Source organism: Cygnus olor, chromosome 3, assembly GCF_009769625.2.
Source record: "Cygnus olor isolate bCygOlo1 chromosome 3, bCygOlo1.pri.v2, whole genome shotgun sequence".
Taxonomy (NCBI): domain Eukaryota; kingdom Metazoa; phylum Chordata; class Aves; order Anseriformes; family Anatidae; genus Cygnus; species Cygnus olor.
The window spans coordinates 57,036,903-57,059,009 of NC_049171.1; the positions used below are offsets into that span (position 1 = coordinate 57,036,903).

General features: G+C 41.6%; 1 protein-coding gene and 1 long non-coding RNA gene across 2 annotated transcripts in view; both read left to right on the plus strand.

Moving 5' to 3' along the window:
• Positions 1-22,107, plus strand: part of RSPO3 (R-spondin 3) — a 60,600-nt gene that overhangs the window by 31,185 nt on the left and 7,308 nt on the right. The window contains 4 exon segments of the mRNA XM_040552373.1: positions 4,025-4,110; positions 4,112-4,217; positions 5,701-5,847; positions 8,192-8,389. Of these exon segments, the coding sequence (XP_040408307.1) occupies positions 4,025-4,110; positions 4,112-4,217; positions 5,701-5,847; positions 8,192-8,389 (537 nt within the window).
• Positions 10,203-12,526, plus strand: LOC121067620. The gene is made up of 2 exons (XR_005818353.1): positions 10,203-11,912; positions 12,205-12,526. It is a non-coding gene; the product is annotated as an uncharacterized LOC121067620 (long non-coding RNA).

The window sequence follows — 22,107 nt, forward strand, 5'->3', positions numbered from 1 at the left end:
AGTCTCTGTGCTTCCACCATTTGCTTTGCCCACTGCTGTGCTGTATTTTCCATCCCGGAGAGTGTAGGATTTCACTGTGTTCAAAGAGTTTTGGGAAACAAGAGGAGAGCTTGCTCAATTGCTGGTAGGGCCACCTCTGACTGCCGGCACTGCTCCTAGCAGGCCGCTCACAGCATACCTCCATTTTAGCTCACAAAAAAACAGTTCTGAGGGTTATGGAGGAATTTTTATAGCACATTTTATTTTATTGTGTCTTCATAATGAAATAGATTGCACCAAAGGCCAAGTGGTTACAAGTGAGATTATTTTTTGGACTCTTTGCAGTGCTAAAACCCTGACCTCTTGGTTGTACCGCCAGGGCCTAGCCCATGCGGCCACAGCGCTGTCCCCCTGCCAAGGCACCGTCCCTCTCTCTGCCTGGCTACCACATCTAAAATTTGTGACTAACAGGAGCGGTCTGTGCTCTCCTTGCACTTTTACACCTGTAGACCTCAAAGCACTTCTTCAGGCAGACATACATTACTTACCTGTTGCTACTGTATAGTAATACTGTATAGTATTTACTTACTGTATAGTAAGTATAGAAATTTGAAGCAATGCCTGCGCCAGGTGTAACACGGACAAATTTCACCACTTCTGGTTACTTCCTCGTGGTTACGGTGTGCAACTGCTGAAGTGCTTGAGATCTGCAGCCACCAGCAGCTTGCTGCACCAAGAGAGAAATAGTAAAGGCCAGTTCTCTGCCCTGCAGCAGTAAGTTCCCTCCCCTGGCAGAAAGTTGTATTGGAGCCTGAGTTTGCCCCATTTCCTTCTCGAATCCATCTGACTTGGCCTCTGTAGGAGGGGAGGGACCGGCCCTGGCAGCCACTGCTCACTGTGCTGTGGGGCTCGGGCAAGTGCCTGGCCCTGAACTGGAGAGGCAGGAGGCTGGGAGGTAAGGAGTACAAGGTTGTCAGCTAGAGCTTGGAGATGCCCCTTTTCCAGCATGCTCCCTCATTTTCTAGACACAAATATTTTCCCTCCACCCATAATTTTTTCCCAGGTTCAATGACAAAGCCCAGTGCTGGGCTTTCAGACAGTACCAATTTCTGGGGCACTTGTCTGTCCCTGCTTTGCTCCTTGCCTGAGCCAGTATAGGGGCCTACCTTGCATTCGAAGCAAGCTTAATGAGACACAGGTTTATTACACAGATTTTCAGGCTCAAAGAAATGCTGAGCACAACAGACAATCAGAAAAGAATCCCTTTAATAGCTTTTAAGATTAAAAAATAAATAAAAAAAAAAGAAAAAAACACTCTTCTTGATTTAAAATATCAGTTCTGACTTTTCAATGAGACTTTTGCTCTGCATTTCCAAGACCAGAAGCTTGTTTTATTTCACACATTGTGTTATAACATGGCATGAAATCAACCTTTAAATGGAGCTTGACTTACGTATGTTAACTTGTTCCTTCCTCCGTAACGCTAACAACATGATTCTCCATTTGGAACCACGTGCTTTCTTTTTTTTTTTTGCTGCACTATTTGAGATGTATTTGGGATGAATGAAAGGCGGGAGAAAGTGTGAAAATGGGTATCTGAACATGTTATTTTATATTTGATATTGCTGAAGTTAAAGTGGAGATGGAAATTGGCCATGTGATGGATCTTAGCTGTAGAGAATTATCTTCTCTTGGTAATAAAGCACTACCTGTCTCAAGGGCTCACACACAAAGCTTGACCTCTGAGCAGTTGCACGTAATGTTTTCTCTGTCAAGAGAATCTATTCATAATGATCTGTCACAGGTGCTCACACGTCATATGTTTCCTGTCAAAAGTGATCATCCATATTTTATATAGCAGCTTTGATGACAAATATTTTGTACTTCAGCTGCTTTTTCTTCTCTCTGTCAGACTTAATGAAGGAAAATCATGGATAGTTTTTAAATAATGTCAGCTTCTTAGATCACATTACGATGTGTGCCTTTGAAAGTAGCCTCATGCAAGAACCAAAACACAGGGTTGAGAGAAACAAGGACATTTTCATATGGTTAACTCTTAAAAGCAATTTTTTCAGGCTCTTAATTTCAGAATCAATACACTCTGTATTTTTGGAATCTTCTCAGAAAAAAAAAAAAAATTGCTCTGTGTTTAGTAAGCATTCACTACTTTGAGGTGAAAAACTACTTTAGTGGTACTACTTTGGTACTTTGAGGTGAATTCACTACTTTGGTGAAAATAAATCTGATAACTGATTTGGGCTTGCAGCTTCTCACTATGCAGAATACTGTTTATTCTCATAGGAGTGCTGTGTCCTGGTGGTAAATACACTTCCCTTGAGGTTGTTCCACGAAGTGAGAGCCTCAGGGGCACAGAGAATTAGGTTCTTATGTTCTCATTGAAACTGTTTGTCCTAAGCAGGGCCAAGTATTTCTTTTTTCCTACCTATTCAGTCCTACTGAGAGAAATAAACTTCATTCTGTATTCTGTTAATCAAAGAGGAAAAGTGAATTTGAACTCCTTTTGAGATTTCTCAGATTGTGATACGGGTCATTGAAATCTCAGAGTATAGAGGAGTGTCTTTCCCATTTCTGGGCCAAGTATTTTTGCCAAAACTGTAAATGAACAAAGTACAGAGGTATTCCCTAACTTCCCTGCCACTAGGCAAACTCCCCAGGAGCAAGAGTGGTAGTTTTCAACCTGTAAGCCATGGATTCATATGGGCTTCTGGTCCACTTCCAAGGGATCCACAGAAGGGAGGTGACAAAAGCAAGTTCATTGTATATGCGAACTATTTATCAGTGTCTGCAGATAAAAATAAGTTCAGAACACTAAAACAGGTGATAAAAGTATGGCACATGCATATTTATAATAATTTCACAGGCCTGAGGGCAAGGCAGAACAGGAAGATGACAGTATTTACAAATAGGATTTACAAATATAAATGAGGACTGGATTTATCTTACATATAAAATATAATCAGATGTCTGAAGAGATTAGTTTACACTTAGAAAAATGTCTGGGTTTTTCATACAAGAAGAGACCAAAAAAGAGGTGACACAGGCCTAGAGCTACTTGACGCTTAATTATCAAACTCCTATTTAAGAATGCAGCCAAGAATGAATTATAAGGAGGTAAGAACTTCTACAGTACTGAGAGATACAAAACATTATTTGTTACCACTGAGAAGTAATTCACTGATTAATGTCTGCTACTGAAAATACAGCCTGCAATATCTCCCTTTTTTCTGCTACTTCCAAATAAGAACTGGATAGTCTTAAGCAGTCAGTGTACTAAGTTTTCCTTTCGATGTCTGAAGAATTAGAACAATCCAATTGAAAAGAAAATATAATCCTACCTATGCTCCATGCTGGGATTGGAGTGGGGTAAATGCCACAGTTAAGTCTGAACATCAGGTTGTAATTGTTAGAGATTAAAAACATGCCAGAGAGAACATTCCAGGGGAAGAAGGAGGGTGAGAATGATGGCTCTCCTGTGTCTTTTTATTAGAGCAAATTAGCATTAGATCTAACAGGGGCATATTCTGCACAGCAGAACTCAATCAAAAGACATTTAGTCAATGAAGGAAATGATATACTGGGTTGTTTTTTAATCATCCAGATTTGAAAAGCAAATATATATGAACGTGTATTTATCTGCTGATCTAAGTGTATACAAGGTTAACTGAAGAAGCAGCAGGAAAGCCACTGGAAATAACTATAAGAAAAATAAATGTTCTCTAGGATGCTGCTGTTCTACAAAATCTATTTCAAATTTAATTTGCACTTTATTATTTCTGCAAGATGTGAGCACATCAGCTGAGCTTCTCATTTTTATGCAGGTGAAGTAATCACTGAAATAAAATGTTGGGTCATAAAAGATGCAAGAAAAAAAATGAAGCAATCTTTAAGAGCTGTCAGAGGAGAGGAGGATGGTCCACCCTTCCAAGTACAGAGGAACCATTATGCTCTGGTTCTTTGGAAAGAAATTGTCTAATTTCTTACTCTCTTCCCTCCCCACCCTGTTTTTTAATGCTTGTCTTTGCAGTGCATCCTAACGTGAGCCAGGGTTGCCAAGGAGGGTGTGCTACATGTTCGGACTACAACGGATGCCTGTCATGTAAGCCCAGACTCTTTTTTTGTTCTGGAGAGGATCGGCATGAAACAGATTGGAGTATGTCTTTCCTCGTGTCCAAGCGGATACTATGGGACACGGTATCCTGATATTAATAAGTGTGCAAGTAAGTGCTGGGGAAAGGGGAAGCACATTGATTTGTTTGTTCTCTTTTGAATGCTCCTTAGGAATCAAGCCAACAGAGAAGCAGGAGGACAGGCCGAGTCTTTATTTGTTCAGTTCCGTTATAGTAGTGCAATAAATATTAACCTGAGCAAGGAGTTAGGTTGAAAAATATCACAAATGTGCTTAAAGCACGCGGGTTCCAGCTCTGCCTGAGTGACTTGCCTAGGAGATGGGAGGTGGCCTCCTTCTCTACACCCTGATACAGAAGTGGAGCACCAGCAGGCGATAGGCACTGCCCTCCAAAGCCAGGGGCAGCAAGGCTGAGCAGCTGTAGCTCTGACGAGCAGAGGCTGAGGGCCACTGAGCCTCAGGGGCTGGGGCAGCTTAACTCACTGGCCTTCCCCCGAGACGTGGAGAGAAGGTGGCACTCTGTGGAGATGCGCTTTGCCCTGGTCTCTTTATAGCTTCCCTCACAAGCAGTGTAAATGTCTGTACCAGCTGGCAAGGTCTCAACCTGATTTGGGGGAGGTTAACAATCCATGTTGCCTGTGGGCTGGGAGACAGAGAACTCAGTTGTATTCTTTACCATTTGGACAACATTTTGACCCTACTGTGTATTTTGAACCATAAATGAACTGGAAAAGATTGTAATAGCATTCTCATTCCCCTCCTTTCCCTCCCTCCTGTGATTTTTGTTGTTGAGTTCAGTTTTTATCCTCACAGGTAATATAAAAACATACATGCGACAGCCAAGTCACTCTCCCAGATTTTACCTGGTAATAAAAGTTATTTAATGAACAGACCCCAGAGTAAAATCTTACAGAGTAACTTGACACTGTAAAGTACTTGCTCACTTTTTAGCAGTGTGTGGCCTTACATATCAGACATGAGCTGTGTCATACACGTTTTTGCTTATGTCTTTTAAAAATACTTGAGAAATGGAAAATATATTGTTAATGCCATTTTGGGTAATCATATAGAGGATGCATGAAATACTACAGGATTGCTGATCAAACATGAGAAAATCACTTAAAATATGAAAATTACATTGACATGAAACATGTTTTATTTCTTCTGGATAGATGGAGATAAATAGTGTGGAACTGGGTCCAGTACATGTAGCTGGTGGAGTTAGTTATTACCTATGCTATGTCAAGGTAGATCATAAGTACTCTATTGTTATTCTGATGAGCAGTGCTCTGTTTTCAGTTTGCACAGGTCTGCAAGAATACAAGAAGTGTGTGACCACTCATCATCAGGCCATCCTTATTAAACTCCGACTCATACTAAGACCACTTGTTGCTCCCCTCAATGCATGTACAGGGCATAGGGAAGATCTAAAAATAATTTGCTACCTTTGAAGACTGTTTTGCAATGCTAGAGTCATGTGAAGTGGTTTTGCCTTGAATTCTAGTGTGTGTGAGAGAGCCCATGGTTTTTCATGGCAAAGATCATCAACGTTGTTGTGCCTGTTTGCATTTCAGAATGTAAAGCTGACTGTGAAACCTGCTTCACCAGAAACTTCTGCACGAAGTGTAAAAGTGGGTTTTACTTGTACAGTGGAAAGTGCCTTGAAAAGTGCCCTGATGGGCTGGAAGCCAACAACCACACGATGGAGTGCGCTAGTATCGGTAAGTCCGGCCTGTCGTGTAACGGCCTGATCCTCTCTGGTTTCCTCAGGGGGGTAGGGAATCTGTGGAGGGCACGACCTGCAAGATCAGTCACAGCACCAGGGAAGGGTAACTTAAATCTGCCCTGGACTTGTTCTGCATCACAAGGTGTATTCCCCCGCACAGCCAACTCATGACATTTCACAAAAGGCAAGCTTGGCTGTGCCCTAAGACACAGCCCTGAAGCTAAGAGCAGTTCTGCCTCAGGACATATGGCCCATGTCATCCCGCCTGCTTGGCCTACCCTGAGGTAGAAGGACATCGATCCCTGGCATGAGCTGTTACTGCGTTATGCAGCATTGCTAACATCAAAGGTTCAAAAATCCCGAGCCAGGCCCCACACCTAGTTTAAAGATTAAAATACTAACTGCTTTGCTTTCGGTCCCTTATGCTACCTGACCCTTCAAAGCATGTGTACAACAGCATTTTGAAGCTTACCTTCCCAGAGGCAAAGGCTAGAAGCTAAAAAATTAACATAAAGATGAAATTCCAAATGGTATTTTTGTATAATCACCTGACTGCGGACAGCGAGGATTAAAACAAAATGCCGAATAGCACGGCACTGTCAGCGAAGGAATGAGGCTGGCGGCACTGCTGCGGTGACTCACGGCTGCAGAGACGAGAACCGCTTTTGTATCTTTTCAGCCTCTGACTCACAAGCTCCAATTATTCACAGCCAGGGTGAGTTTGGAGGTCACCACACCTAGCTGTCTGCTCCATCCCTCCGCCACCCCTGCAGCTGAAAGCAGAAAGAGTGATGTGTTTGCCTGTGGGCTGCTGCAGTTCACATCCCCTGCCACGGGCACGCTGAGGCTGCGGCAGGGCTCAGCTTATTTTAGTGCACGGGCTGTGAATTGTGGTGGCTGCGGGCTGTGAGCTGCGGCGGGAGCGGTAACCTCTTCAGCCACCAGCAACCAGGGAGCACTTAGGCGCAGCCTGGCGGTGGTGGAAATCTCCTCCCCCACGGCGTCGTGCACATAACTCTCCCTGGCATGGCCTGTTTTGCAGGGCAAGCGATGCAGGAGTAAAAATAATGTGCAGTAGTTTTTCGCTTATTAGTTCAGGTGGTAGTGATGGTTTTTATGGTTTTATTTTCTACCAAAGACTTTCATCTTTGAAAGCAATTCAGAAAATCATTTTTGTTCCTTGGTGGCTGTTTCCAAGTGCTGTAGACTTAGCTGCTTTAACAATGACTCAGTCTCAACTCGGAAAAGCCATTTAAAGCTACAGAGGAAAAACAGAACCTTTTTGTGCACGTGAAGGCCAATTATTTTAACAGGAGAGCTCCAGTGTAATATTAAAAACAAAATGACCCACATAACGATTCACTGGAGGAAGGCTCAGAGATTGCCTGACGTCGGTTATAGTTTTGGGTTTTGAAAAATTTGAAAGTAAATTCTGGAGCTGGAAAAATGTTGACTTACAAAATCCTCCTGATAGAAGGGCAAGAATCCCTTCCTTCTTTAGAGGATGTTTATAGTCTTAAGCACACATGGGAATATAAATATAAGTGCTTACTACTTTTTGTTAAGAGAAGGATACTGAGGAGATGGCACAAGAGTAGCATAGCTATTAAGAGCACGTTTTGAAGCTCCAAGGGTTGCTCCCATTTTTGTCTATATTTTTAGGGCAAGTGTCCATCTGCACACCTTTGAGTTCCCAATAGTAGAGGATGTACATTCAGATCACTGTAGTTTAGAAACTGCAACCTGTACTTTTCTTAAAAGATTACATCCCTCTGCTTTGCGTACTTAAACATTGTATTTGTTACAGATGTTGGCTCTTTCATTATTTAAGTTGAATGCCAAGCAGGAGATAACCAAAGATGCTTGATTCTTAATGTAATGCCTTTTGATATCAGTTGTTTCATTATAACTCTATTTATTTCCAAATGCAATACCTCTGAGAACAACCGCAGCAGTTTGACACAATGATTTCAGTCTTCTGTCACACCAAAGTTTAATTCTGCTGAGGTTATAAGGATCTATATCTCCACAAAACCAAAGCAAGCTCGGAACAGGCCCTAGTAGCTGATTTCACTGAAATGAATTCTTAGGTTGTTGCCCTATTTCAGGAACAGAATTACAAAACAGTGGGTACAAAAGAGCATCTGACATAATTGTTTGACATTTTATGTAATATACCTTCAGCAGCCCAAATTTACCCAATTCACTGCTGCAAATCCTGATTAATTCCATTAATTTGTGCTACCTTTTGGCTGATGCAGAATAAAATGAATGTACCATATGCATTACGTATACAAAAAGGTATTGGCCAGGCTCAGCTTGTCCTATGTTTGTTGCAGTGCACTGTGAAGCTAGTGAGTGGAGTCCATGGAGCCCTTGCACAAAGAAAGGAAAAACATGTGGTTTCAAAAGAGGAAATGAAATAAGGGTCAGAGAGATCGTACAACATCCATCAGCAAGGGGCAATCCTTGCCCAGCTACAAGCGAGAGCAGAAAATGTATTGTACAAAGAAAGAGATGTCAGAAGGAAGGAAAAGGTACCACATTATCATCATCATAATTTGAGATTGGTATTGTGCTTGTTTAATAATTCACATCTGAATTCCCAGGCCTTGACTGCTGGTTTCACCAAAGCTCCCATTGATGTGGTGTTCTTCGGGCTGGAGAGAGCTGTGCCCTTGCCTGCAGTAAATAAAGTCCTAATGCTGCTGAGAAAATGCGCTTTGTGTGATCTAGAGAGGACAGGGTGGGCTGGATGGGAAGGCGCATTCTCTCTAAGTTCTGCTGAAAGAACTGCCAAGATGAGGGGTTGCATGTGGAGCTCAGAGCAAAAAGGTCTGTCATAAAACATGTCATGGTGGGAGTTGTTTGTTGGGTATGAGGCAGTCAAATTTTATGCTTCAACCACAGGATTCCTCTAAACTGGTTCCTATTTCATGCTCCCCTACAGGTATGCCCATAATTCTTGCAATTACAGTGCTGTGGCCTCTCTCCCACCCTGATCTCTTTGTAATAGCTTTGGCTGAACAACGTGGCCTGATCCTGCCATCTACATCTGGCTTGCAGAGTCCCAGTGTAGGGGAAAGACCACAACATTGCTTGGCAGCCAAGGGACACTCCACTTGGTTTTGCCCAGTTATCAAGAATGCCAGCAGAACTGCCCCTCCACATGAGCCAGCGTGTCAGCCTTATTCCCCATCACAGGACCTTGTGGATGCCATCCAACATGGTTAAGAAGTGTATGAAACAATAATTTATACAAATTCTACCCAATAGAGATTGTTATTCGATATTCTCCCCTTAATGTAGCAGGGAAGTTACTTGCTCTGTCCCCCGTGCAGTTACTGTGGTTGACACAGGATTGCCACGGGAACATGTCCTTTTCACTGTCTCTCCAATTTTCCCCACCCTTCCCGTTTCTCCATCCCTTCTATTTCCCCTAAACCTTTCAAACTCAAAAGCAGGTTTTCTTCTATTTTGAGGATGAGTGGAAGGGGTGCAGAAGCTGAATGTGTGTGAGCCAGCATGAGCTGCTGGTACCAAGAAGTAACTTAGTGTTTATTGTTAAATTATCACTAGGATTGCTGCAGATTACTTGTAGAAATATAAAAGGGTTTGGGAGCTGGTAATCCTTTTGAAGGTTCGCTTGTTCCCTCAGGATATACCTCATGAGGAGAGAAATGTTAGAAGGAGGATGTTATGAAGCAGAGAACTTCAGGTACCTCTCCCTCACTGAAGAACTGTCTAGATTGACCGATTTATGGGAATAGATTGACCGATTATGGGAACCTATGGGGCAGATTTCACCTTCCTGAGGTTGATTCAGCCTCCCTGTGTCTAGCAGTGCCTTGGAGAGAGGTAGAGCAGTGTGGCTGCCTCAAGGGAGCAGCCAAGGCAAACTATTTACAGATTCCCTCATTCTTAAGACTCTATCTTCAAAATGTCCATGAAGATTAACACTTCTGCTCCTGCACAGCAGCACAGCTTGAAAAACACAGCCCTGTTAGCCCACTGTAACTGGACAAAAAGTGTAATTTTTTTAATACCGGTTACTTTTGCTAGAGCTGAAAATATAATTCCATACTTTAATTTTGAAATTGAAAACTGTTGGTTTTCTTTGAGGTGATAATGATGTCATGTATTTGTCATGGCAATTTGGCAACATCTTCAGCTTGGAGAAAATATTTCTTTTTGAGAAATATTTGCTGTTCTTGTGTAGTAAGTACTTTAAAAGAAACTCCTCATGTATTTTACTGTCAATTCTTGTTTTATGGGACCTTAGCCAAGCCATATTTGAAAAATACTGCATACCACAAGAATTCCTTTAAAATTGTGAATTGTCTTTTTTCCTGCAATATGCATAAAACTGTTTTGTTTTTCTTCCTCTTGAACAAGTCTCAGACTACATCCTAGCCTGTTCTACTCTTGGTAGACAATTCCTAAGAAACAAATGCAGCCAGATGTAGTAACCTATATTCCAACACTACCTGTGCCCTTAGGATTTGCATGTCTATGGCTGAGAGTCTTTTTTTTTAGTGTTCTGAAATCCACCACTGTACAATCCTTCGTAACATTAACCACAAATGTCTTACTCACTTTTGTACACCTTCAGAGGGAGATGAATTTATTTAAAAAAAAAAAAAAAAAAAAAAAAAAGATAATCCTTAATAAAACCAAGGAAATTCACACCTAAAACATTAGGTTAAAACAGCTTGAAGGGATGGATTATGGTGACACAAGCCAGGAAACTGAGAATTAAGCTAAAGGTTTTCCTTATGTTCCTACTGGAGTAGGGAAATGAAGCTTTCCAACTTAATCTCCAGGCAACTTATCTTACTTACTGTCACTGTCCCATATTACTCCAAGAGAAACCTCTGTTCCCCTTTGAACATGAGAGTGCTGGCTGGCACAAGAAGCCAAGCCAGGCTCTGTTCTTATGGCTAGCTGGTCCAGTGAATGAAGGGAGGACAAGTTAACAACAAAAACTCTTTTGGACAGAGAAGGGAAAGTAAATACTTACTGTTAATCAATTTTGAAAATACTGTTTGGCCTTGTACAACTCTACGTTGCTGCCTGGGAGTTGCTTTGGAGCCTAGCTTCCACAGCTCTGGCTTGAAGTCTGGTGGCAGAGCTGGCTATTACCGACAGTGCTGCTAATGATCTTCCCTCCGCAGCAGCAAAGACAGAGTTAGCTTGGTCAGCCTCTGCCGTTTCCACGTTGAATACATGTCTGTGGCCGAGGGAGTAAGGGCAAAGACCACATGATGACGGGGTATGTCCGTCACAGATGCCTCAATGACTTTGCTCAAGAAGTTGAGATCAGAGACAGGATGTTAGTCAGTTCAGTTGCTGCTATCTCACAGAAGAAAGAACATGTCTCTGGAACAACTATGCAAAGCAAGATAAAACAAATGAAGACAACTTTTTTTGTTTCCATCTGCTAGTGTGTCCTTAAAGCTGGTGCGATCTGTTACAACTCGTTTTTTCCCCTCACTGGCTATTAAATTAAGTTTTACTGGGAGAAGATGCTAGGGTTTTTTTCCAGAATGAATGCAAACAAAAGGGAATAATTAGATTACCAATAGCCTTACTAGACTAAAAGGTTCTTCATTTTAGCACTAAATTAGTTGGTTTCAATGTGTTTGGACATAGCAATTTGCATGTGTTTCACATATAGGCTCCTTTTATAATTCAGTCCAATTGAAACCTCACTGCAATTTATTTCATAATTGTCCTCGTTTAAACTCACAATTGACAGTTCTTTTTAGTCCACAAGAGTATATGATTTCAATTTCCAGTTTCTTCTTCCTTCCTCTCCAGCATACTTCCATACTTCTGTGCCCTCAGCACAATGCACTGCTGCTTTTACCTTTCTACACTTAACATCTTCTTGACTTCTGCACTGGCAGAATACATACTTTGATAGTCAACTCTTTCTAGTATCCATGTCCATAAATGGTGAATGTATTTTCAGATATATTGGAAAAGCATAGTTTGCAGAGCACGGGAAATGTTGCAAATTATCCATCAATATTATTTGTTTGCTTTAATAAATGTCAGGTAAAAATGGGAGGTTAGCTGGGACTGAACAGAAAGTTATGTGGAGAATGTTCTCTTCCATTTGGATGTGGGGTCTTGGCTGAATTACTTGTGCTTGGCCAAACACAAGCAATTTGCAGCCCTTTTGGTCTGCAAATGGCTATGAGATTAACTGTTACTGGTCAAAAGACAAATGCCAGAACTGCATCCAGAAGTATGTGGGGAAGGAATTGCATGTTTTCATGCACAAGTAACTCTGCCAAGACCCCACATCCAAAAGGAAGAGAATATTCACCACAAATATCAGTCCCAGCTAACCCCCCCACAGAGTAGTCACTTTTAAGTGCTTTGAGATAACATTTTCTGATCAGTTGGAAGACTGAAAACACTCACCAAAAGACTAAGTGGGTAGTTACAAAAGGGGAAAGTATCTTAGAAAGCTGAGTATTATTCAGGTTAATAGGCTACATTGGTTACACAATTGTATTGTTGTAAACAAATAAATAATATATTTCAATTGTTTCCTGTTCATATATTCACTCATTTGTATGTTGGTGGCATTCAAATGTTCAAAGGAGAGAACGAATGCTAACTGTTTCCATTCTGTGCAAACACAAACCAATGAAAGGTTCTGTTCCGAAAAGGCAAAAAAAATTAAGCATTAGATGTGGAAAAAGAAAAAAAAAGTTGAGATGAATGTAGAAACGTACATTTCTTTTTCACTGTAGAGTATAGTAATTGTCAACCCATACAGTCTGAAAGAAGGATGCTGTTATAAAAGAAGTGGTTTGTGCTCTAAGGAGAATATAGATGTTACAGTGTGGTTTCTTTTTTGGTATGCAGCAAGAATAAGACAGAAAGCAGAGCCTTTGAGTTGAGGAGCTGATTTCTAGATGCACACCGGCTGAAAGAAGGGAACTAATGGAACAGGATTTTGTGTTGAGCAGTTTTAATGAAGGAAGCATATATGTTTGGGGGAACTATTAAAGCTATGTGTAAAAAAAAATGTTTCTATAATGTATTGTGTACATGTGAATATAAAAATACAGTTTTGATTTTAATAGCTAAGAAGGCTGATACTCAGGTCATCTCTGTTGTTTCTTTGAACTAGCTCCTCTAGCCTTTGTTGGTATGTGTCCACATAATGCTTCAAACATATTAATCAGATTATGTCTGAAAATGTCTTCAGTTGGCTATGGTGTGAGGAAGGAGTCCTATCAGGTGTCCATTAGGCTTCCAAAACCACCACTCAGCTAAAAATTCCAAGCCATTTATCAAGATTTTACTTTAGTTGAAAACAGTGTAACTTAATACTAACAAGCCTAAAATATTAGGCCATAAACTAATTGCATTCACTTGACTTAAACTCATTGAGTTACCCACCCTAATGTATACACTCTGATGCCATATGGATACAGGTAAAAAGGAAGCACGGAAGGCTCTAACAAAGTTGGCCCTTTAGTATGGAAAGGAAAGGAAAAAGGGAAAAGGAAAAAGGAAAAGGGAAAAAGGAAAAGGGAAAAAGGAAAAAGGAACAAAAATGCTAAAAATTAGATGTTTCTGTCTAAGCAAGTTATTGATGGGTCATGTTAAAGGTGTGATACTGCACCCGGGGAGGAGGATTCATGGTCCCATTAGATGGATTCTGAGAAGGGCAAAATGATTTACTCCCTGAAAGTGCCCTTTTTTCCCCTCAGTTACTGCTAAGTACAGTCTAGGGTGAGTGATGTGGCCTTTTACTTGCTAACTTCTACATATTTTGAATTAAATGACACATTTTCCCCATTTGCAGTGTAATGACTTTGTAACACTGCAAAATCTAACCCAGGGTTCACCCAGACTGACTCAGTAAGCAAGGCAAGCGTGTGTCAGGGGATCCATGGGTCAGCCAAAGTAAAACAAAAAGTAGACCTGAAAAATATTTGTTTGTAATACTCATTTCATTAAGTGCTGGCAAAATCAGGGTTAGAGCAGTGTTTTGTTGTGTTTGTTGATAAACATCTATTAATGGCTGGACACCTGCTTATTCAAAGGTGAATTCTCTTTTACAGAGCAAGCTATAAGTAGTCTGGTCCTAACCATTCCACACAGTAAAGAGAAAGTCTGTTCCCAGGGCAAGGGAAGCCCAAGGCAGGCCAACAGTTCCCCAGTGTACTATTTTTAATCATTTTTTTCTCATTAAAAACAAACAAACAAAAAAAGAAAAGAAAAAGGCAATTCTGGACATTTTTGATACTTGGAATTTTTATTTAACTATATTTAAGTCTTAAGCATAGCTACATGGGTAAAGTAAGATATTCCAATCACAGCTCATCCTGAAAGTCACATCCTCTCCCTTATGTAGAGCTCGGTGACATTTGAAGCAAAAGGACTGGAGCATGTGAGCCACAGAGACATTGCAGTGCACAGTTCTCTAGTCTAACTGTGAGAGATGGGGTGTCCTGTGTGAAGGTCACTCGTGTGGTTATGGTTAATGACCTTACTCCATGGCAGGTCACAGGACTTCTGAAGCTTCAAGATGAACACAAAGCTAATTACTGCATCCTCGTGTTTACATTCTGCATACGCCAATGGGTCATAACTCTGGCCTTTGCAGGCCTGAGTTACTATAATTGAGGAATCTGTCTTGCAAAGAGTTTGGTTGTTTATTTTCTGTTTATTCCTGCCAAGAGGACCTCTCATTTCCTTTCCTCGTAGGGGTTTTGACTCTTTAACTTTAACACATTTCCAGCCTCCAAGAGTAGGGCTGTTGAGAGCAAGGCAGGATGTGGACAGCACAAGGCTGCCTGCCACCACTGGCCAGCACAAATAGGTGCCATCTAGAAAAGAGACCAGGGTGAGAAGGGTTAAGAAGGGCAAAAGAGGATCGGTATGAGTCAGAGAGATTTGTGAATCCAAAATAGCTAATAATCAAGGATGTACTGGCACTAGAATTCAAGGGCTGAAAAGATAGGAAAAAGCTATTTCTAAACTTTAATCATAGCACTTTCCAAATTTAATCATGGTTAAGCACTTCTGAAAGTCATGTTAGGTAACTAACTGCAAACTGGGACCTTAAAATCTGAGCTAATCAATAGAAATACTGCATTTTGCTACAGGTACATTTACTTTGTGTTAGTGTGAACATTAAATTCTCATCGTACCTCCCAGTTCTGACAGACACATATACACTGTGCAAGCAGGTAATACAAACACGCCGTGTGCCTCTGCACATACATTACTATGCACTGTGGCAGTCCTGTCAAATCTGAGAAAGAAGTGGGTGGTCAACTGTTCCTGTAAGGAAAGTGAATCAGAAAAAAAAAAAAAAAAAAAAAAAAAAAAAAGCTGGCTGCATTCTTCTATTAAAGTGTGGATGACACGAGAGCTTCCCTCCTCAGATCACCAAACCAAATAAGGGATAGAAGTCAGCTCTTTTTCTCTTTCTGATCTTCCCTTCTGGAGACCTCTTGTGCTCCAGAAGTGGTTGGCAGGCTATCTTTTAGATGTCTGAGCTCTGTAGCGAAAACAGGAGGTCACCAAGTCCTCTCCCTCCACCCTTCGAAAGTGCCTATCAGGTATCCATTCAGCACCAAACTTCCCCCACCTTTCTGTCCTGAATAGAAATGTTTGGAATCAAGAAGAGTAGCTACAGTTTTAGAAGGTGAAATCTGCAGCTATGTCTACGCTGCTAAAAAAAAGCAGGCACAGGTGCATTCCCTGACCACAAGGTAAAGAAGCATCTTTTGGTCTGCATCCAGACTAGTTAAGGCTATTCTGCTGATTTGGCTGGGGGAAGAGAGAGAGCTGCTGCAGGCCAGAGTCCCACACCAGTGCAGACACAAAGGGGCCTGCCTGCTCTCTGCCCTTCTTTCCTTGCTTATCATACTTTGCTAATCCATGGCACCTTCACCTTTGGTGGCATCATATCACTGTGTTTCAGGGAGACAAAAATAGGAAACTTTGGCTACCATCTCCACTCAGGTGCAGGGGAGAGATCACTTGTGAAAGAGCAGAGTACCATTCTCTCTAACCCCACATCACTTCCTTGGTCTGCCTGCATATCCTCATTTATCCATCTTTCCCTCCACTTCTCAAGGCTGATACTTCCAAAGTCCTCGCCCTAACTTCTAGCAATTTAAGGAGCTCTTCCTGAGGGACATATTTGTCACAGCTGGAATAGGAAATCGTCCTCTTCAAGGCTGTGTGCCATGGCAAAATACCTGGACAACTTCTTTCTCTTGACTCCACAGAAGACCACAGCAAGCTTTTTACTTGTCTTACGGCAATATTACCACAAAGTAAAGATGTAGGGAATCGGCTACTGACAGCAAGGCTCACCCAGCCCTTGCCATCTGGAGGTCTAAACCCCTCACCATTTTGGCTTGTATGACCTGGAAAGAAGAACATATGCAATAAAGCAGTTTGGTAGTACATCTATCAAATTTAGTCCAAGAATGCAAAACATTTGGGGTATGCGAGCTACAGAGTAAATCAGGCAGTGGGTGTTTCAAGCCTGATGGTGACACTCACAGTACTGTTTAATCAGCTAAATCCTGGGCTGTGGAACACTTCCATGTATAGCAATGCTGTTATAACACTGCAAATTGTGGAAAGCAATGGCACTCATTCACTATTGTATTAGCTGCCTAATTCTTTTAAAGGGCCTGATCCAAGACCCACTGAAATCCCATTGACTTCAGAATACTTTGGACCTAGCTGTAAAGAAGAGATTTTCAACATTCCTTTGTAACAAAGTGAAAACAAGCAATTTTTGGCTGCAGTTTCTCCTCATCTTTCTGGATATTTGTCTGTTCTTCCCCACCCAGGCAGCTCTGTTTGCTTTTCCCCAGCCAGGTTTCTGCATCTCCAGTCTCCTTGTCTCTCTCAGCACACTCCCCCTGCCAGCTCTGACACCTGTTGTAGCCTTTGGTCTGCTTAAGCTGCCACCTCCCAGCTCTCTGCCAGCCTCATAGCTCTGAAAAAGAAAACACTCGCTGCCATAACTTTTCATTATAAAGTTCCAAAGGAGCTTCAGGTTGTTCCCAATGAGATAACATCCAGCATTATTATCAGAGACCATAAAGATCAGGCAAGCGGTTGTGGGAATCTCCATCATAGAAGATTTTCAAGGAGGTTAGACAAACATCCATCAGAGACAGTCTGAGTATAGTAGTCCAGCCACAGAGTCCAGTAAGGGACTAGATAATGCTTTGATAGGCTTCCCTACATTTCTGAAATTACCACAAAATGTCCATGAAATTTCTTCACGCCTATTGCCTTCTGTAAGGCTTCCACAGAGAGACAGCACATTGCACATTTACAGAGCAAAAGTTCAAGTACCTCTGTTCATTGACATCAAAATGAAGCCTCCTGCTGCCTTTACCAAGTTCAGATTTTCTTTTGGGCCTGAAGCAGGGAATTGAAACCAACTTTCCTTCCATTTTGTTCAGTGTATGCATCCTGCATTGCTGGTATATCTGCCATGTTCCTCTTTGCATTTACCTGCTTTGAATCATTGTTATAGAGAGTATAGGGCTGGATTTTCTTGGAGAAAATTTCAGTGGGCATGTCACATTAATTCACCAGAAATGTAAGCTAGCTCCACTCTGTCAATGAAGCTATGTATATTTTAAAAGCAGGTGAGGATATGGCCCATGAGGAGAATATTGTTGCATGTTTAGGGTTGAGAAAAAGACAGAAAGAGAAGAAAGAAAGAAAGAGAAAGAGAGAAAGGAAGAGAGAAAGAAAGAAAGAAAGAAAGAGAGAGAGAGAGAGAGAAAGAGAGAAAAGAAAGAAAGAAAGAGAGAGAAAAAGAAAGAAAGAAAGAAAGAAAGAAAGAAAGAAAGAAAGAAAGAAAGAAAGAAAGAAAGAAAGAAAAAGAAAGAAAGAAAGAAAGAGGTAATGTTAAGAACTGATGCAAACAATATTTTTTGCTAATTTTTGTTGAAGTAATTTTGCAGTGGCAAGAAAATAAGAGAAGAAAGAAGATCATTTGTCATAACAGTTCTGTGGCCATGTCTTTAATGCAAAATTCAGAAAAAGCATTTCCAAAATTTTCTATTTTTAGTTCCTTGAAACAAGAAATGATAGTAAAAGGATTGACCAGTGGTCCACAAATGAATCATATACAGGCAAGAATTTAATGATTAACTGTGGGGATTTTTCTACCGTTTTTTGGCTTATAAGCAAAATGACCTAGTAATGAAATTTCTTGATTTTAACCTAATCCTCCCCAATATCTATGGCAAACAGTAGCCCCCGCATAAAGATTTACAGCTACGGTTATGTCTCTACTTTGTTCTTAAGCATGTATTTACTTCTGCCCATTTGCTTTCTGAAATTCTCTCTCTCATTTGTCATCTGAAGAACTCCGTTTAAAAGGAAAACAGGCTTCAGACATGAAACACAGCTACATTCCTGAAACATGAGATGAACAACCTTTAATTCATGCAACCTTTCATTTACAGTAATGTTTAATGGATGGCCCAGTCTCATTATGGACAATGCCTCTCCCTGTCATTAGCCTACAGAAAGGTCTAAAACACTTAAGCATTTAAAGAAGCCCCGTTTCAGGCCCTATACTCTCTCCTTTCCTCCCTCCCCCACTCCCCATCACCCTTTCCAACTTCCCTTGTTCTAAGTGCATAATCTAAACTCTGTACTCTGCAAATTGCACTTATTGTTGGCTTCGGGCTTGGAAGGACCCTTCTGAACACTTTTTATACAAACCCTAACAAGGTCACAGTTGGAAAAATCTCAGCTGGTGGACTTGGATCCCATGAGCTAGTCACCATTTATAATTAATATTAATGAATGGCAGACGACAGATGTTTATTGCTTAAGTAGAAATGTGCATTGCTAAACCAGAAGGATTCAGTTTAAATCCAGAGGAACTGACTTTATTTCTTGTAAAGATGTGGGTGGTGGGAGAGAATGCCAGTAGGAGCTCTAGCCCGTGCTACCTTTAAGCATGAGCAAGGAAATGATACTCTAAAGGAGGATCCTGAGCTCTCTGTGTGATTGAAGCATGATGTTCAGTCCTTTAAAACATTAACTGAAGTAAGGAGGAGCCTTTCCATCCATTTCAACGGCTTTGATTTGTACCGGTAGTGGTTTTCATCTGTAGCTTCCAAAGCACTAACCAAAATCAAGGAAGTGTTATCTGCATTTTACAGTTGTGGAACATGAGGGGATTCCCTCATATAAAGACTGTACTAAGAAAAAAAGAGTCCACTACCAAGACGAAGGATCACATTCCCATCTACAGTCTATTTTAAGGTGTTGGATTTTTTTTTCTTTCCCCAGTGTTCTTAAAGCAAACTAAAGCTATGAAAGTGAATCTCTTAAGTTTAAATCTGACATGGTGGAAGATGCAATATGGAGATGGAAGAGTCTCTGTGAATCCCTCTGAATTCTATAGGGCATTTTCAGGTTTAAGACTGATGGAACTTCTGTTTCCTAAGTGAAAGCAACTCACTCTTTCAGAGTACAGAAATTAACTGCCTCTAAGTGGAGACATACAAGAATCTTGGGTAACATTTGCAAAAGTACATGAAAAATTTAAAGTAACTTCTTAGAGTTTATGGTTGACATTGGGATGGGGGTCTATTCATTGCACAATGCATCATACTTGTTTTAGTATCTTACATGGATACTGTAATGTATCCTTACACATATATCTTACAGGGATACATCTTACTATGTACGTATGCTCCAGGTGTTTACATTTTTTTTTTTTGTCCCTGAGATTTCTACACTTCTGTATAACAGCCTATGAAGTGTTTCAGACTATGTCATACCAGAACCTTGAAAAATATTATTGGTTTTAGTGGGGGTTGGTCTCAGGTGTTATAGAAGAGTGCTTAAGGAGTTTCTATCAAAAGCTGGCAGCAGTCAGGTTTGTAGAAACAGTGGGTAGTTTTGTTTGTGACTAATTTGAATATTCTTGGAGCAGGCGGGAAAGTGATTAGTTAGTTGATTTTAAAGAGAGGCATGGGATTCTCTTTAATATAGTTGATTGGTGTACAGGTTCTTCTTCAGATGGAGGAAGGAGGTGGCTGGAAAGAGACTGCTGGTCCCCACAGTCCCAGTTTTCAGAGTCTAGAAAAGGTCCTGACTTCTTGCCGTGCGTCCTACTAGAGGAAATGTCACTCACTCTGCTTTTGCTTCTGGTTCCCTAGAACTTTTCTGCAGCCCTACAGTTTGGCTCCTGTAACCGGCCCCATAGTATAGGCAGCACACACCCCACGGGCATGCTTACGGGTGTAACGCCCAGGCTTATTACCATTTTACCAGCACTGCTGTAGCTCTCTTCAGGCACCCCCTGAGCACCAAGCAGAAAAACACATGCCTGCAGCAAGTTCTGCTGGGCTGCCATTATAGACTGCTGGTAGGAACGGTGCCAGAGAGGACACAGCACAGATCTCCTGGTGGGGTGGCTAGGCGGTTACAGGCTTTCTTTAGTGCTGCCTGGTGCCCCGTGTCATGAGAGGCTGCTTTCTCATCCCAGTGGGAGCTGCATCTCATCTAGCCTGTGGGCCATCTAACCTCATTCATACCGGATCTAAATGGTGTGGTGGTCAGTTTATAAAGTATACCAAATAAAGTGGACTCCAGTGATGCATCACCACATGCAATACTCATTCTTCACATTCCACTTCAAGCTACTCATAAAGCCGGCTGCTAACTTCAGTGTGCAAAGCCTGTGTCACTACAAACAGCTCTAGACTCACAGTTCATTCCCAGAGGGATTAAAAAAGAATAAACTTATCACATTCTTGGGGAAAAAAAAAAAAAAAAAAAAAAGGTCTAGATAAAATTTACATGGACAATTTCTATCTGTGATTCATTTCAAATTGAAGACTTACGGGCAATGTTAAAATATTTGTATTCATTTTTTTATGCATGTCCTCCATGACCCCTTCTTAGAAATCTTTGTTTTTAGTATTTTATAGGTTTGAATTTTCCAAAGGAATGGAAAATACCAAATTGTCAAAGTCATCACATTTCCCAGAAATATGCTGATTTCAAGGAAGTCCCAGTGGAAAGCAGGCAGGTTTTGAAACAACTTTGCCTTTGTGTTAGGTTTCTGTCTAGCGTTCTGCCAGTTTGTCTGTTGGGAGGGCCCTTGGCAGCCCACCTGGCAGGCTGACAAGGACTCAAGAGCCTGAAAAGCTGAGATCCCTGTGAGAACATCTTGGTCACCTGAGCTCCTCGAGCTTCATAGGGCTAAACTCTGAATCCCTTTGGCACAAAAAATTTCCTGAGCCTTTTTCAGAGGCAGCCCAGGACTCTTGGTGTTCCCAATCCCCTTCTCTTTCTACCTGCTGATCTGCCAGGTATCTTCTCGGTAGGTGAGAAAATGTAGAGTGGCCAAAGTGAAATGTTTCATGACTGTTGATGAAAGGGGACCTTTGCTGTCACTGATCTGTGTGAAATTTAGAAACCTGACCTGTCATTTTAAGGATGAAAATGTATTTGGAAATATTGGCATTTCCTTGAGAGGGGAAGATCAACGCTTCAGCCAACTGAAATAGTACACAGATATTGGAGGCACTTAACAGAAAGAAACAGTCATTTTTCAACACCTTGCTTGTGAAAAATATCCTTGAAAGCAAATTCTCCCTTCATGTACACCAGAAAACAACCTTGGTGACCTCGGCATGTTTGAGCAGGTAGAACAGAGGGCAGAATCAGGCCTCTGGCAAATTGAAATAATAACACCCTGGCTCTGGGCTGATGATTTTGCTGAGTGGATCCATCAGGGGCTGCCTCCCGCGTATATATCAGCCTCTGCCGACTGGCTGATCAATCAGCCAGGCTGGCCAGGATTACCTGCGAAATGCACCGGGGCGCCCATCCACCTGTCAGCACAGGCATCACCCCAGGTGGGAAAGCAAACAAACGGAGCGCAGAGGAGACAGGACAAGTGAACCGTGCAGAGTAAGGCCAGTGTGGCATCCTGTTGACTCCCCGTCTTCCTTCACCTTCCTGGGGTATCGGGAAACTTAAAGAGATGTAAGGCTCCAGGTGGAACACATGGCTGTGCCTATCCTGGCAAAGGAAACAGTGCCAGATCCCCAGCTTCCCTGGCGCTGGTGCTGGATGGCATTGCCAGGCCACATCCATGCTGTGGGCTACTCAGCACTCAGAGCCATTTGGCATGCCGAAGAAAGCTTTTTCTCTGCTTCCAGAACTGAGTGGCTCAATTCAGAGTGCCACATGGGAACAGTCC